Source organism: Etheostoma spectabile, chromosome 17 (assembly GCF_008692095.1).
Source record: "Etheostoma spectabile isolate EspeVRDwgs_2016 chromosome 17, UIUC_Espe_1.0, whole genome shotgun sequence".
Classification (NCBI taxonomy): Eukaryota; Metazoa; Chordata; class Actinopteri; order Perciformes; family Percidae; genus Etheostoma; species Etheostoma spectabile.
Genome location: NC_045749.1, coordinates 13,670,043 through 13,682,654, shown reverse-complemented (window position 1 = coordinate 13,682,654; position 12,612 = coordinate 13,670,043). Strand labels below are relative to the sequence as shown.

The following is a 12,612-nucleotide window of genomic DNA, read 5'->3' as shown; positions in this document are numbered from 1 at the left end:
CACACACACACACACACAGCAAGTAAGAGCTCTTCTCACTGCCATCTATAAAAACGGACACATACAGTGGGTGTGTAACTTTGTTAGGCTTAATCAGATCTCTGTCCCATTCACTGATCTGATAGAAGTGGTAATCTTGAGAGTGCCACACCACAAGGCTGCTGGCCTAATCAAATTGGTCCAGAGTTAACAGCTAAACCTGTTGTGTTGTAGCAAATCAATCTGCATTTGTCTATAATGTAATGAGGGTCCCACATGCTAAGAAAAAATAATTCACTAGCTTATTATGTTTTGAGTGCATTACAATGTGTTTGATTTGATGTAAAGTGGAGACTATGTTTACAGATCAGCTGAGATCACTACATATCTTGAGTGTTTTTGGATGTGTGTGTGCTGTTGTCTGTGACTGTGGGGTGAATCTAAAATGTAAGTACCTGCAAAAGGTCCCGCTTCAAACTAAGCTCCTGCTGTGTAGAGGAGCAGAGGGCTCCTATGGCGGTACTCATAAACTCCTCTGGGTTAATTTCAGCTAGCTGCTCCAAAATGCTCAGAGTAGGACTTCGATACTGATCCTCATCCAAGAAGATCTTTAGGTAGGGAACCATACCAAGGTTTCGCACTGAAACTGGAATATACATGCAAAGAAAATACACACAAAAAATAGACAACAGCAGTTTCAAGCCCTGACATAAATGAAAGAATGAATTGCAGATGGTAAAAGAGTAGGGAATCTAATCAAAAATTGGACATGTGAAGAAGTGAATGTGTATACCTGTGTTTTTGATTGAACGCAAAGTAAGGGTTGACACAACTTGAAGCATACAGGTAGTGAGCAGTCTCTCACTTTCCTCCACATGTGGCAGCTGCTGGGGGTCTAAAGAGCACATTAACTTTAGATGTATTATTTGTCCACATTAATTCAGTTTTAAAGTCACTCACTTTGAAAGTAAAATTACTGAATTATGACTTATTCTTCACTCAAATTTCAAATTCTCTGTAATGACGTATTATTATGTTAAACAATCACTCTCTGTCTACTCTTAGTAGTACATCCTACGTTGAGGAAACAAATATGTTGGTTCATACTTATTTGAGGGGGAGAGACAACTCCAGCCTTCCTGAGGATTTTAGCTCTCCTACGAAGCTCATTGAGCAGCAGCTCTAGCAGGCCCCAGTCACTCAGCACCTCAGCTAGCATACCGCTGTGCACTGTCATTCTACAGAGCAGAGGAGATATAGATCTTTGAAAAAAATCAGCAACTTTATCCTTCCTTACCTGTTCTGTGTTTATCTGTCTTAATGATAAAACTAACCAAGCTTGTGCAGTACAATTTGAAAAAGGTTAAATCTTTGTTTATTTATTTTTTTATTAAATGCTCATATAATGATCATTTTCAGGTTCATAATTGTAAATAGAGGTTGTACCAGAATAGCTTTACATGGTTTAATTTTCAAAAAACATAATATATTTGTTGTACTGCACATTGCTGCAGCTCATCTTTTCACCCTGTGTGATGAGCTCTCTGTTTGAGCTACAGAGTGAGGCATCTCACTTCTGTTACATTTTTGATGGGAGTCACAAATGCGCAGTAGCTAGGTAATGACAACTAGCTAGTCAGAAGAAGAGTATGAGGGTGTGCCACGCTAGCAGCTAGGTGAGCATTATAACATGTGTTACAAAGTTTGTCATGGAAGTAATAGCTGGACTACAATAGAGCAGTTTGGAGCAGTTTGTGAACAGTGTTTTCTGTTGGAGATGGTAAGTGCCTTTGGGATGGACTTTGGATTTTTTCACTTTATAAACCCATAACCTGCACAAAAAATATATAACACAGTAAATAAAGTAAAGGGAAAAGCCAGAAAATAAGGCTTATAAGGTTTATAAGGTTGGCAATTGAGAGGAGAACAACAAATTCTGAGTAGCATCAGATACATTCAGGATAAAATATTTTAAGTAGGAGTGTCCTGAACAATTCAGAGTATCTACAGTAGCACCGCTCACCTGTGGAAACACTTGAGAGCCACCACTCCAAACTCTATCCCCGCCATTCCTCCAGCCAGTGTCCCAGCCCAGCTCTGCTTCAGCACACCCAGCAGTGCCCGCAAGGTCTCATGGGGGATGTAGTTCAATTTAAATATCACCTGTAGGAAATAATGTAATCAAACCTCAAATGCACGGTATATCAATGAAAAAGCATGCAAAGGACTTTGCTGTCAACATCAGAAGTCATACCATCTCTAGCATTGAAAAGAATAGTTTTTGTACGGGTGCTGGTTTACGCCACAGACAGGCAGCCAGCTGGGCCATCGACTGGACAGTCCACTCCAAGAGGAAAAAATTGGCAGGGTCCCTCTCCCATATTGTCTGCTGGGTTCGAAGAAGCTGGCAGCATAGCAGTGAATCCTGAGAACGCAAAAGGGAGGCCTGCAGCAGGTGGAAGGCAGGCAGGTTTTTTACTGCTAAACCTGGAGACAGAGGGACAATAGGAGAGAAAGTGTCAGTACACTTGTCTAAGGAGGTTTTAGCCCTTAAAAATGGGTCAATGAATAGAATAATAGTCTGTGTGTTGGTTTGTCTAATGTTATGAATTGGGAGACAATATGTTCTTCTACTAGTCTATTAAATATGGTACTGCAAAACAATATCAGCTTGAGGTCAATTTAGCCAAAATATATTTTGAATTTACAGCTCAATTTTTCAGATTTCGCTCTGTCAAGGTCAGACAGTCAATTTTAAAAGGAAAACCAATAAATTACAAACAGCCTTTAACGTAGAAACACATGCTGAATCCAATAAGCCAACCAAGTTATACATACATACATAAACAGATTAAAAACAAACAGCACAACATCTGTGAATGCAAAAGAAAAGTAGCATAATCTGCCTTGATAGAGTTTGTTCGCTGCATTGTCAAAATGTTTAAAGGAGGTCTTAGATTTGGGAGCCAAAACACACTTGTGTTTGCTGCAAATAAATATATACCTGGTTAGTAATAGGATTCATTTTCATACTTAATCAAAATTGCATCAAATCCAAATAAGATCAGGACAAAACAGTCCCTCTGGTGCCTCTGCTGGAAAGAGATCTTCTCCTTGATGTGATGGATGGGTGCTGAGTGTGTGTGTCTGTGTGTATAATTATATGTGTGTGTGTGTGTGTGTGTGTGTGTGTGTGTGTGTGTGTGTTTATTACGGACACTCTGTTTACGAGTGTTGGATGGAGGTGTGTGTGCATTTATGATAGATGGCTGGTTGCTGTAGGCCAGTGATGAGTGGATGTGAAGCATCCTAACAAAGTTAGACGGAAAGCCTCCACTTCATCATCCCAGACATAATCACCTCAGCTTTCTGTTAACCTGAGGGGTGTTGTGCACTGCAGCGGGGTAGCAGTGGGGGAATGGAGAGCCAGGGTGTGTGGGAAATCAAGAAAATGGAGTGGAGCAGTTTGGATGGGTTATATGAGGGCAAAAGTGCAAAGAAGGGATGAACTATGTGTTCATTTGGGGGGCCCATCCCCCTTCCTAAGCCTATATTTGCTGAGTCATGCATGTGATGATAATTAGATGGTTTGGAGTGTATATTTGGAAGGGATGGTTCAGAGTTTATCCTTACAATACAATCAGCTGTTAGTAAAGATAATTAGGGAGGGGTGGCCAGAGAGAATAATAATGCAGAACTTACAAAGTGAAAAGGACTTGACCTACCTTTGGTGAGTGGCGGGTCAAACTTAAAGGCTGGAGGTTGGGGATTGGTGACACAAAGAGCCACTTTCAGCTCAGTTTTTCCCAACAGGGTGAAAGATGCAATAAGAGCCAGCAACTCCTCCACAGGCTGGAACTGTTCCACAGGAACACCTTCCTCACAGCTGGTGATGGTATAATGACCAGACAAAATGGTTAAGTTAAATGCATTGCAAAGAGTAATAAAGATCTCTCTGTACTTACTCTTAAGTAAGGCTGGGTAACGTTGAAAAGATTTGATACCGGTACCAATACCAGTTCCCTAACAATAATTTTTTCAATACCAATTTCATAAAATCCATTTTAACAAAAAGAAATTTCACTTTACAGCACAATTTGTGTTATTTATTCTTCAGCTCCTACTAAGTGAGCCCTGTTTATGTGCGTGATGTAGAGTTGGTCCTGATTGTCTCTACAATATGCAGACAGCCAATCTCCACCCTCCTTAGGTATTGGTACTAAATGTCAAGGTATTTGTTGATACTAGATCCTAAGGAGGCAATTCGGTCGGTTCCTAAAAAGTGTTGAATTCAGTACCCAGCCCTAACGCTAACAACAAACATTTATATGAAGAATTGCACCCATTGAATGGGCTGTATATTTACAACATGAAATTCCACTTAAAGTGTAACTCTCACCAAAATGCTACCTAGGGTCTTTTTGTAAATGTACCCGAGTCAAACTTTGGTTTAAATGCATAATTAGGACAGAAAGGCCGCTTTTAAGATTCACTGTATTTTTGTTTTTCGGTCAAATGGCCTTTTGAATCTAGGGCTACGGCCACTACTATGATATCATCAAAATCACCATTTTAAAACACAAAGAAGGTTTGACACAACATGAAACTTTGCTCAAAGTATCACCAGGGTCTTTACACATGAACTTCAGCATTGAGAACATCGTTGGTGTACACAGAGTTTACTAAAAAATAAAGGTTTTGAAGAGATTTACATTTTAATTCCAAAGAATGTCCATTTACTCTTGACCAAGACCAAAAATAACATAAATAACGCATTCTTTTGATGCCTTTTCATTTCTTTTAAGGAGTATGTTCTCTCTAAGCACACTCTTTGATTTCATTTCATTTGTTTCATTCATCTTCTGTTCATGTCCCTTTAGCTCACCGTTTCAGAATGTTCTCAAGGGCCCTGTAGCCGTTGTTGGTGTCAAACTCCACGAAGAGGGCTGGATTGAGTGCATAGGTGTCTCTAATGAAGCTAAACACAGCCACAGCTACCTGAGCTAGCAGCGGCCCTGAGACATCAGCACTGATGTGCAGAAGGTTCTGGATGCAGATACGCACACAGTTCTTGACTAATGAGGAAAAGACAGTGGTCTTGGTTAGTGAATAAGCAATTACTCTGCGATATATAGAGTATATCAGAAGAATAGTGCCTGCACACTCAAAGTTTCCAATTTGAGAAACACATCACCACAAACAAGTACTGCTTCAAGTGCACATCTCTTTTTCAGTGATACAGTTCCAATGAATTCCTTAACTCCTGTCTTCACCCAGATTTGACCAACTGCTATAGAATAATGATTCTATAGCAAAGAAAAAGACTTAAAATGCTGATATCTTTTTGGTGTCCAAAACAAATAGGAGTAAACTTCTGGGTAGCAGAACATCTAAGTGAATTATCTGTGCTAAAGGAGGCATCATGTGAGGTCTTTCTGGTGGGATGCTTGGTCATGTGTCTCTGTATAATCAACTTATTATTGGAATGAACATATCTGTCAGAACAAATAAACTCTAATTAGCCACTTTCTGTGCAGCTTTTTTTCTGATGTATTAACTACAATGTGTTTAGTGGATCTAATGCAGTATAGTATATTATAACAAGGAAGCAAAACTATTAAATGACCATAAGATAAACATAAATGTTACGTCTACAAATAGTTGTCAGTTACTTCACCTTGCAAGCTCGGAACAGTGTTGCTTGTTGCTACAGCCGAGACTGCCCTGAGCATGCGGGAGGCCTGATGTCTCCATGCTGCGCTGGTCTGGTCCCATAGTGATGTGAGGCCAATGATAAGACACTGCAGTTCCTGAGTTTCCACAAGTCTCTCAACATTGGCTGGCTGTCTACAGAGCTGAAGGAGAACCTGGAATAGAGCAGTGGGTAAAACGTTAGGGTGAGACCAAAACCCAATGAAAAAGGATAGAAGCAGCATAGATGATAGGAAAGTAGCTCGCATGATGAGGAAGAAAAACACAGAGAGTAAACAAAACGTAAAATATTGCGTCAGCTGACCTGCGTTAGGTGCTCTTGAAAGGTCTCTTCAATGGCCAAGTCCTCCTTTTTAGCTGGAAGGCACACTAGCAGGTACAGACATTTCACCAACGCAGCAGGGAGCCCTGGGTTTATACAGGGCAATATATCCTACACACACACACAAATTATTAATTAATATAAATTATCAACATAACAAATATATTTAATGTTGTCCAACACCAGTAAAGGAACTTGACATAAATAAGAGTAATTTCCCCATGAATGAGTGACTCCAATCAAATGTAAAAAGGTTTTGGGCAAGGTCCATTGACTAAAATTACGGAAACCTCACTTCAAAACTTTATTTTCACTCACTGAGCTGTCAGCTGTCAGCAGCAGCAGAGATTTTAACAGCAGCCATCCTTGACTGTATCTCCCCTCACAGTTCGTGTCCTTAGTATCCTGCCTCTGGAAGAATCGCACCACCTCACCACGAGCCCCCTCTGAAAACAAAAAACTCAACATGACTAAACGTGCTGAACAATGGGCCTAAAGAATGTGTAGTGAAAAAAATCAAAGACAACAATGGAGTAACCGTTTACACTGTAGCCGCTTCACTTCCCAATATTCAGAAATCAGTCAAATCCACATTTCAGTAAAGTGTACCAGTGTTCAAATAGAAAGAAAAATGCACATCTAGACAGAATGTGGGCGTTGTCCAATAAAGTTTCATTTCTGTTTTCAGAGAGAAAATTTGCATTGTTTCTATTTTGGTAAGTGTCCGTTTTTGTGCTACGGAAGTGCTCCGGTGAAATTATTTTAATGACAGGGACACCTAAAAAGATCAGCTGGGCCTTGACTTAGAAAAGAAAAGCCACACTTACAAGTACTAAATAAATACAACATGCTTTTGCCTTATTAAACTTGAACCCAGCATCAAAAAACAGAAGCATCTAAAAACAAAAAAAATTCTCCTTCAAACCTCCAGAAAAATACATAAACAACCATCTACAGAGGGACAGGGAGTAAGACAGGGGGACATAGACAGAACATCACTAGATCATTGTCATAAGAAAGAAAGCATCCACACCTCCAGAAAAGGAACTAAGGAACTACATGTTACATGCTTCCACATTTTTTGAACAGATTACATGTTTTGCTTTGGTGTTCTATTTTCAATGTGACGATGATAATGTGACATGAGTGACATTTACAATGTGAGAAAACAACTACAGGAAAAGAACAGCAGCACACTGAAAATGCAGAAGTAGCCAGAGGAGGTAGTAAGTTCCTCCACCAGGGAAAAAAAAAAAAAAAGCGGTTGAATTTGCTATGATATGAACAGTTGTTATCACCTGCAGGTTTTTCTGCCAATCTGGTGTAGATGTTATGGATGGTAGTGTTAGCAACGAGAATTGCAAGCCCCTTTATGTTCGAACCTTCAAGTTGGCCACCATCCTCACAGACCTTGGATCAGAGATCAGAGAGTCTATTATATAAAGAAACTGGTGGAGAGCAAAAAACACCTGTGATATACTGACAAAATGACACATGAGATGAAATTCCTATGTTTGGGTTCAAACTGTCTTCAAATGTATCTGTGATATACATTTAAACATTTTTGGTGTAAATTAGTTGCACAAAATGACATGTTGAACTCATTGGGTTGTACTTTGCCACATTTGGTGCATTATAAGATACAAGATGCAGTAAAACAAAGTAACCACACTATAGTTGAATACCAGCTGCTTTGGGTAATGCACTAAACTATAAGTAATAAAAGCCAGTGCATAATAAATGATCTTCAGTTTCATAAGAGATATCACATTTCACTGAGTTTGCAGTTCTTAAGTGAGGCCCTATGTTCTGCTCAAATCTCTGGTCATGAGGCTTCTACAAACAGTATATACCAACACACATACACACACAGAACTACGCACAACACCAAAGCGTGATTACGTGTACAGCTGTGAGCCCGATCAATGGTGTTACACACACACTGATCAGTGATGGAATTAGCCCAGAGTGTGTGGTCGGGTAAAAAAAGTCAGGAGGTTTCTTAATAACAGTGATGCAATTCAGGCACGGAGAATGAGAAATTTCTCTTGTTCCAATTAATCAAATCCAGGTCTGAAGCTATGGCTTTAAAGTGTTCAGTAAACTGTACAGATTTACTGAGAGACCACATGTACTTCCGTTCAAAGAAACATTGATGGGATCAGCTGAGGGCCAAACATCTGACTGTCACCCATAGACTGTATAATATTAAAGCCACTCTTTGTAACGTTTAGCGCGAGCTGTAGTTCCAATGAGACAACCCGTGGCGGCGCCGATGCAGGAAAAGTTACATAGTGTTGCTTTAAAGCAACACTAGAGAACTTTTTGTGACTTAAAATAATGTTTCCAAAATTATTTCAGTTGTTCATCAACTCGTAACAGGATGAACAGCAATTCTGCATTATCTTGGTGGCTCTCTACAGGCTTATCCGCAAAATGCAAGTTTGCCAGATCGAGTAGCAAATCTGCAGTTCCAATGAGACATAAAGGGACAATTCCACTTCCAACCTGTAGGGGGGGGGGGGATCGGGAAAAGTTACATAGTGTTGCTTTAATAGACAGAGCATGTGTGACATCACCCATTGGTTTGTGGAGATCTGCTATGAGTCGTTGAGTTTGCCGTTACGGGCACAGCCATACTGGTTGCGGATGTGGCGATTTTATACAAGAGGGAGGAGCCCTTACACTCTACGTTACGTTGCACACTTTCACTTTCATCAGTATGTGTTGCAGAAGACTTAAAACTTGCGACTGAGACCATAAACTCATTATGAAAATGTTTACTGAGGTAATAAATCCAGTGAGAGGTGGGTCACTTTCTCATAGACTTCTACAGAGCCCATCCTCCTTTTGCAACCCCACATGTCGTCCACTGCTGAAATTCAGACAGAATGCAGGTTTAAGGCATTCCGCATTTGCAGCATTTTGCCGAACCGGATGCTTTATCCATTAATATAATACAGTCTATGTTGCCACCTCATGTTGTCATTCATGCGGTATGGAGCGGTTTTGGAAATCAGTGTCCTGAGGCATCCACTTAACCTTTTCAAGGCTGGGAATTCCTTTTGAACTGTGGCTCCACTTTAAATTCTCCTGCCATGGTAGATTCATGACTCCACAGTTGATAGTAAAACAACTAAATTGGTTGGTTGATGAATAGCAAAATATAACTCTAAAAGAACAATGGGACATGATTGTCCCAGTGGGCCATACTTGTACGTTGGTGAATAGCAAAATATAACTCTAAAAGAACAATGGGACATTGTTGTCCCGGTGGGCCATACCTGTATGTAGAGAGGCAGGACTTTGACTAGATGTTCCTCTCTCTGCTCTAAAGGACCATGGTCAGTTTTGTGGTCAAGGCTCGAGCATTTGTGAATACCCAGCTCCTGTAGTTGTTCTCTGAGCACTTGTTGGAGACGAGGGTTTGTACAAGAGCCCTCCACTTTCTCTGCCTTCAACTCCACAGAGACGGATAACTCCCCTGAAGCACTCAGCTCTCCGGTTTCCTTATTGATCCTTTCCCCTATAGCAGTCTGGTCCTGCGGTGAAAAAGAGAGCCAAAAGTAAGAAATCCTCATTTAAAATCCTTAGATACCCTAAGTTTCAACAATAACCTAAATGTATTTTTAATCATATTTGTCTCCCTTCCTCAAATACATTTGTCCCAAAGCAAACCTTCAGCCCTCATCCCCTACCCAACACAGCACACTGTCTGCATTAAGAAATCACCAGATAGCACTGACAGTCATGTGCCAGTCATGTGCCATTCTCATTAACTGGTTATCAACCTCCATGAGGGGTCCGTGTGGTATAATTAATGCACAAGTTTTAGTAATTGGAAGCACATAATGCTAGGAAATATTAAAAGCTTTTAAAGCTTCAGATTTAACCACTGCATGGACACATTTTTACAGTAGATGATTAAAACCATGTTTTCATATTCTTTACTTTTATACCATGCAATATTTAATCTGCAGTAATTGTGCAGTAGTTTGGAATACCTAATCAGTCTTGTCACTTACAAGTTATTGTAATTTGAGGCGCACGCATGTAAGTACCTATTGTTCTTACAAATCCTAGGGTCTTCAATGGTTCTCAGCGTTGCCCCTAATATTGCCAGTTATTGCTCATGTGAAATAAAACTACTCTACAATGGAATTTGAATTCCTTCAGACAGGATGCTGATGATAAGGGCTTTACTTCTCTGTCACACTACTGTAAGTGTGAAAAAGAAGTCCTCCTCTCAAGCAGACATGTTACTGTTGACTAGAGCATTGTTTCCTCATTGCAGTTATATTATTTTGGACACTTTCTGTTTAGAGTCACACACTTATAATGAACAATGACTGAGATTGGTAGTGGCAGGCTGTTAAACCAATAAGCCAAATTCCAGTAAAATCAGTTATGATGGTAAAGGGAAAGACAGTTCATATTCCATAGAAATTCATTAATACTTTGTTTTCTCATGTAAGAATGTTCTTTGTCCAGAGTGTGTGGGAGAGACCAATAGCAAGAAGACGCAGAAGCATCCAAATGCATTGCTTACTTGTGAAATGAAAAAGCAACACATGGCCCAATTGACAGTTACATACAATCAAGTATGTCAAAGGAAAATACATGATCATGGTTACAATGACATTTCTGCGGACTTGAATATGCATTTTGAAAGAAAAATGATTCATGGTTAAGTCCTCTTACCTGTACTTGTGTGAGAGCCATCTGGGATTTTCCCAGCTCTAAGAGGACACTGTTATCCGTGTTGCATTAATCCAACTGAGTGAGTGGTCTGTCTCAGTTCCCATGTTAGAAGGAAAGACAAGCATAGACCTGCTAACACATGACTAGCCTTTACTGCGCAAACCCTTCTGTAAAACTACAGTCCCTACTAATCTGCACCAAGCCGACTGAACTTTGAACAAGCAGAGCAACTCCAATCAGCTGGCCCAGGTCATGTGCCTTCTTACTTCCTTAGTGAAGCAGAAGTGAAAAAGTGTTGTTTAGCTGGTTGGATGGGGCCCTCCCACCACAGCTCAAGAAGAGTCCCTTTTCTTTTTATAGACATGTCGTGTAAGACTGGTTGATATGAATCACAGCACAGGATCCCATGATTCAAGGCAGCCAGCAAACACCACTTGTAATAATAGATTTATTTTGAGAGATTGAAAGCTTTGACTTACAGGAGGAACAAATAGAAACAAATTGTGTTTAGTTTTATTTCCATTAAGGAAAGGTAAACAAACCTTAAACATCATCAGAAAACATCCAACCGGATGTTGTTAGTGTTAAATCTTGTTAATAAAGACTAATAAATTCAGAAGAAATACAATATATTTATTTTTTTCTAATTTGTTTTACATTTGGTTCCCAAAGTGGGCCTTGGATTGAATGCCTATAGAATGTGACTGCACTGGGATTGTGAAACTTCTGTGTATATCGGTGACGGAAAATCAAAGCAGTGCTACCCTATCTCAGTTAGGCAGCGCCATCTTGTGGGTCTCAGTGACATACAGACACCAGACAAATAGAGAAAAAAACTATCCCAAAAATAAATAGAAAACCTGCACAATCGTGTAAGCCTTTTGTTTACTGAAAAGACTAAGGCAGGAAAACTATGTGTAACCAATGACAATCATACAGTCATAGTCGTTATCTGTGGTTAACTGTGCTGGTATGGGCATGCTATGATGCTCATGAAGCCAATGATTAATTAAACCTTCAACAAGTATGAAAAGTAAAGATATATACGAAGAAAATACTCTGCATTGCATTACAAATATAAAACAAATATTACTATAAACCTATGTTTTCACTTATTAAAAGTAGCCTAGATACCTCCATCAGTCATAGAAATGACCATCAACTGCACTACGAGCTCTAGGGCGTACATACCCCAATTTTACATCCATTTTATTCAATCAGCAGGCCTGCAGTGTTGCCTCCAGATGTTGCCATGCGAGCCGATAACGTAGCCTACACTTCAGTGCTGTAACAGAGCTTTGGCTATTAGTTTCTTACATTCTCTGTTAACTAACTTTTATAAACTGACATGTTGCGTGCTGCAGCACGTGCAAAACCAAACCCTCCCAGCCAAAAAAGCACTCTCATTTCAGCCAGAGCATGCAGTCTCTGAACCCTGCTGAACGGATCGCACTAACTGGATTCATTAGGCTAGCGCTCGTTGCAATATCAAGATAAACGTTGGAGAAAAAAATATAGACCTAGCTAATAATACTTGCATGTATTGCATATGAGTTACATTCTTTGTTGAGCTAAATTGTATAATCTCTGCAAATAGTGTTTTTCAGATTTTTGCTACCAATATTTCCATGTTCAACACATGGATGTATGGGTTCGATGCATATACACAGTTAAAGAAAAGTTCGATTAGAGAACCATCATATTAACAGTCTGCGTGACAGTGCAAACTAACTGATTATTACCTTCTTTGTGTGTTCATTGGTGGATTGCAAATCAACTTTAAGGTGCACACCGCCACCTAATGTGGCGGAGTATAGAAACGAAATAAAAAAAAACTAATAATTAAAAAACATTAACACACCCTATTTTAAAATCCTACCGGTGTGATTAACCTACCA

General features: G+C 39.7%; 1 protein-coding gene across 4 annotated transcripts in view; it reads right to left on the bottom strand.

Moving 5' to 3' along the window:
- wdfy4 (WDFY family member 4) overlaps window positions 1–10,993 on the bottom strand; it is a 43,254-nt gene extending 32,261 nt beyond the window's left edge. For 3 of the 4 annotated variants that reach the window (XM_032541611.1, XM_032541610.1, XM_032541609.1), the window contains exons 1-13: window positions 10,715–10,993; window positions 9,298–9,555; window positions 7,312–7,423; window positions 6,332–6,459; window positions 5,996–6,124; window positions 5,657–5,846; window positions 4,865–5,054; window positions 3,705–3,865; window positions 2,234–2,466; window positions 2,003–2,142; window positions 1,087–1,217; window positions 773–874; window positions 435–625 (exon numbers count right to left, since the gene is read on the bottom strand). In XM_032541611.1, the coding sequence (XP_032397502.1) occupies window positions 435–625; window positions 773–874; window positions 1,087–1,217; window positions 2,003–2,142; window positions 2,234–2,466; window positions 3,705–3,865; window positions 4,865–5,054; window positions 5,657–5,846; window positions 5,996–6,124; window positions 6,332–6,459; window positions 7,312–7,423; window positions 9,298–9,555; window positions 10,715–10,735 (1,986 nt within the window). In that variant the 5' untranslated portion in view covers window positions 10,736–10,993. The remainder of the gene's footprint in view (window positions 1–434; window positions 626–772; window positions 875–1,086; window positions 1,218–2,002; window positions 2,143–2,233; window positions 2,467–3,704; window positions 3,866–4,864; window positions 5,055–5,656; window positions 5,847–5,995; window positions 6,125–6,331; window positions 6,460–7,311; window positions 7,424–9,297; window positions 9,556–10,714) is intronic. The other variant, XM_032541608.1, reaches the window with a different exon arrangement.
- Between the last annotated feature and the right edge of the window lie 1,619 nt (window positions 10,994–12,612).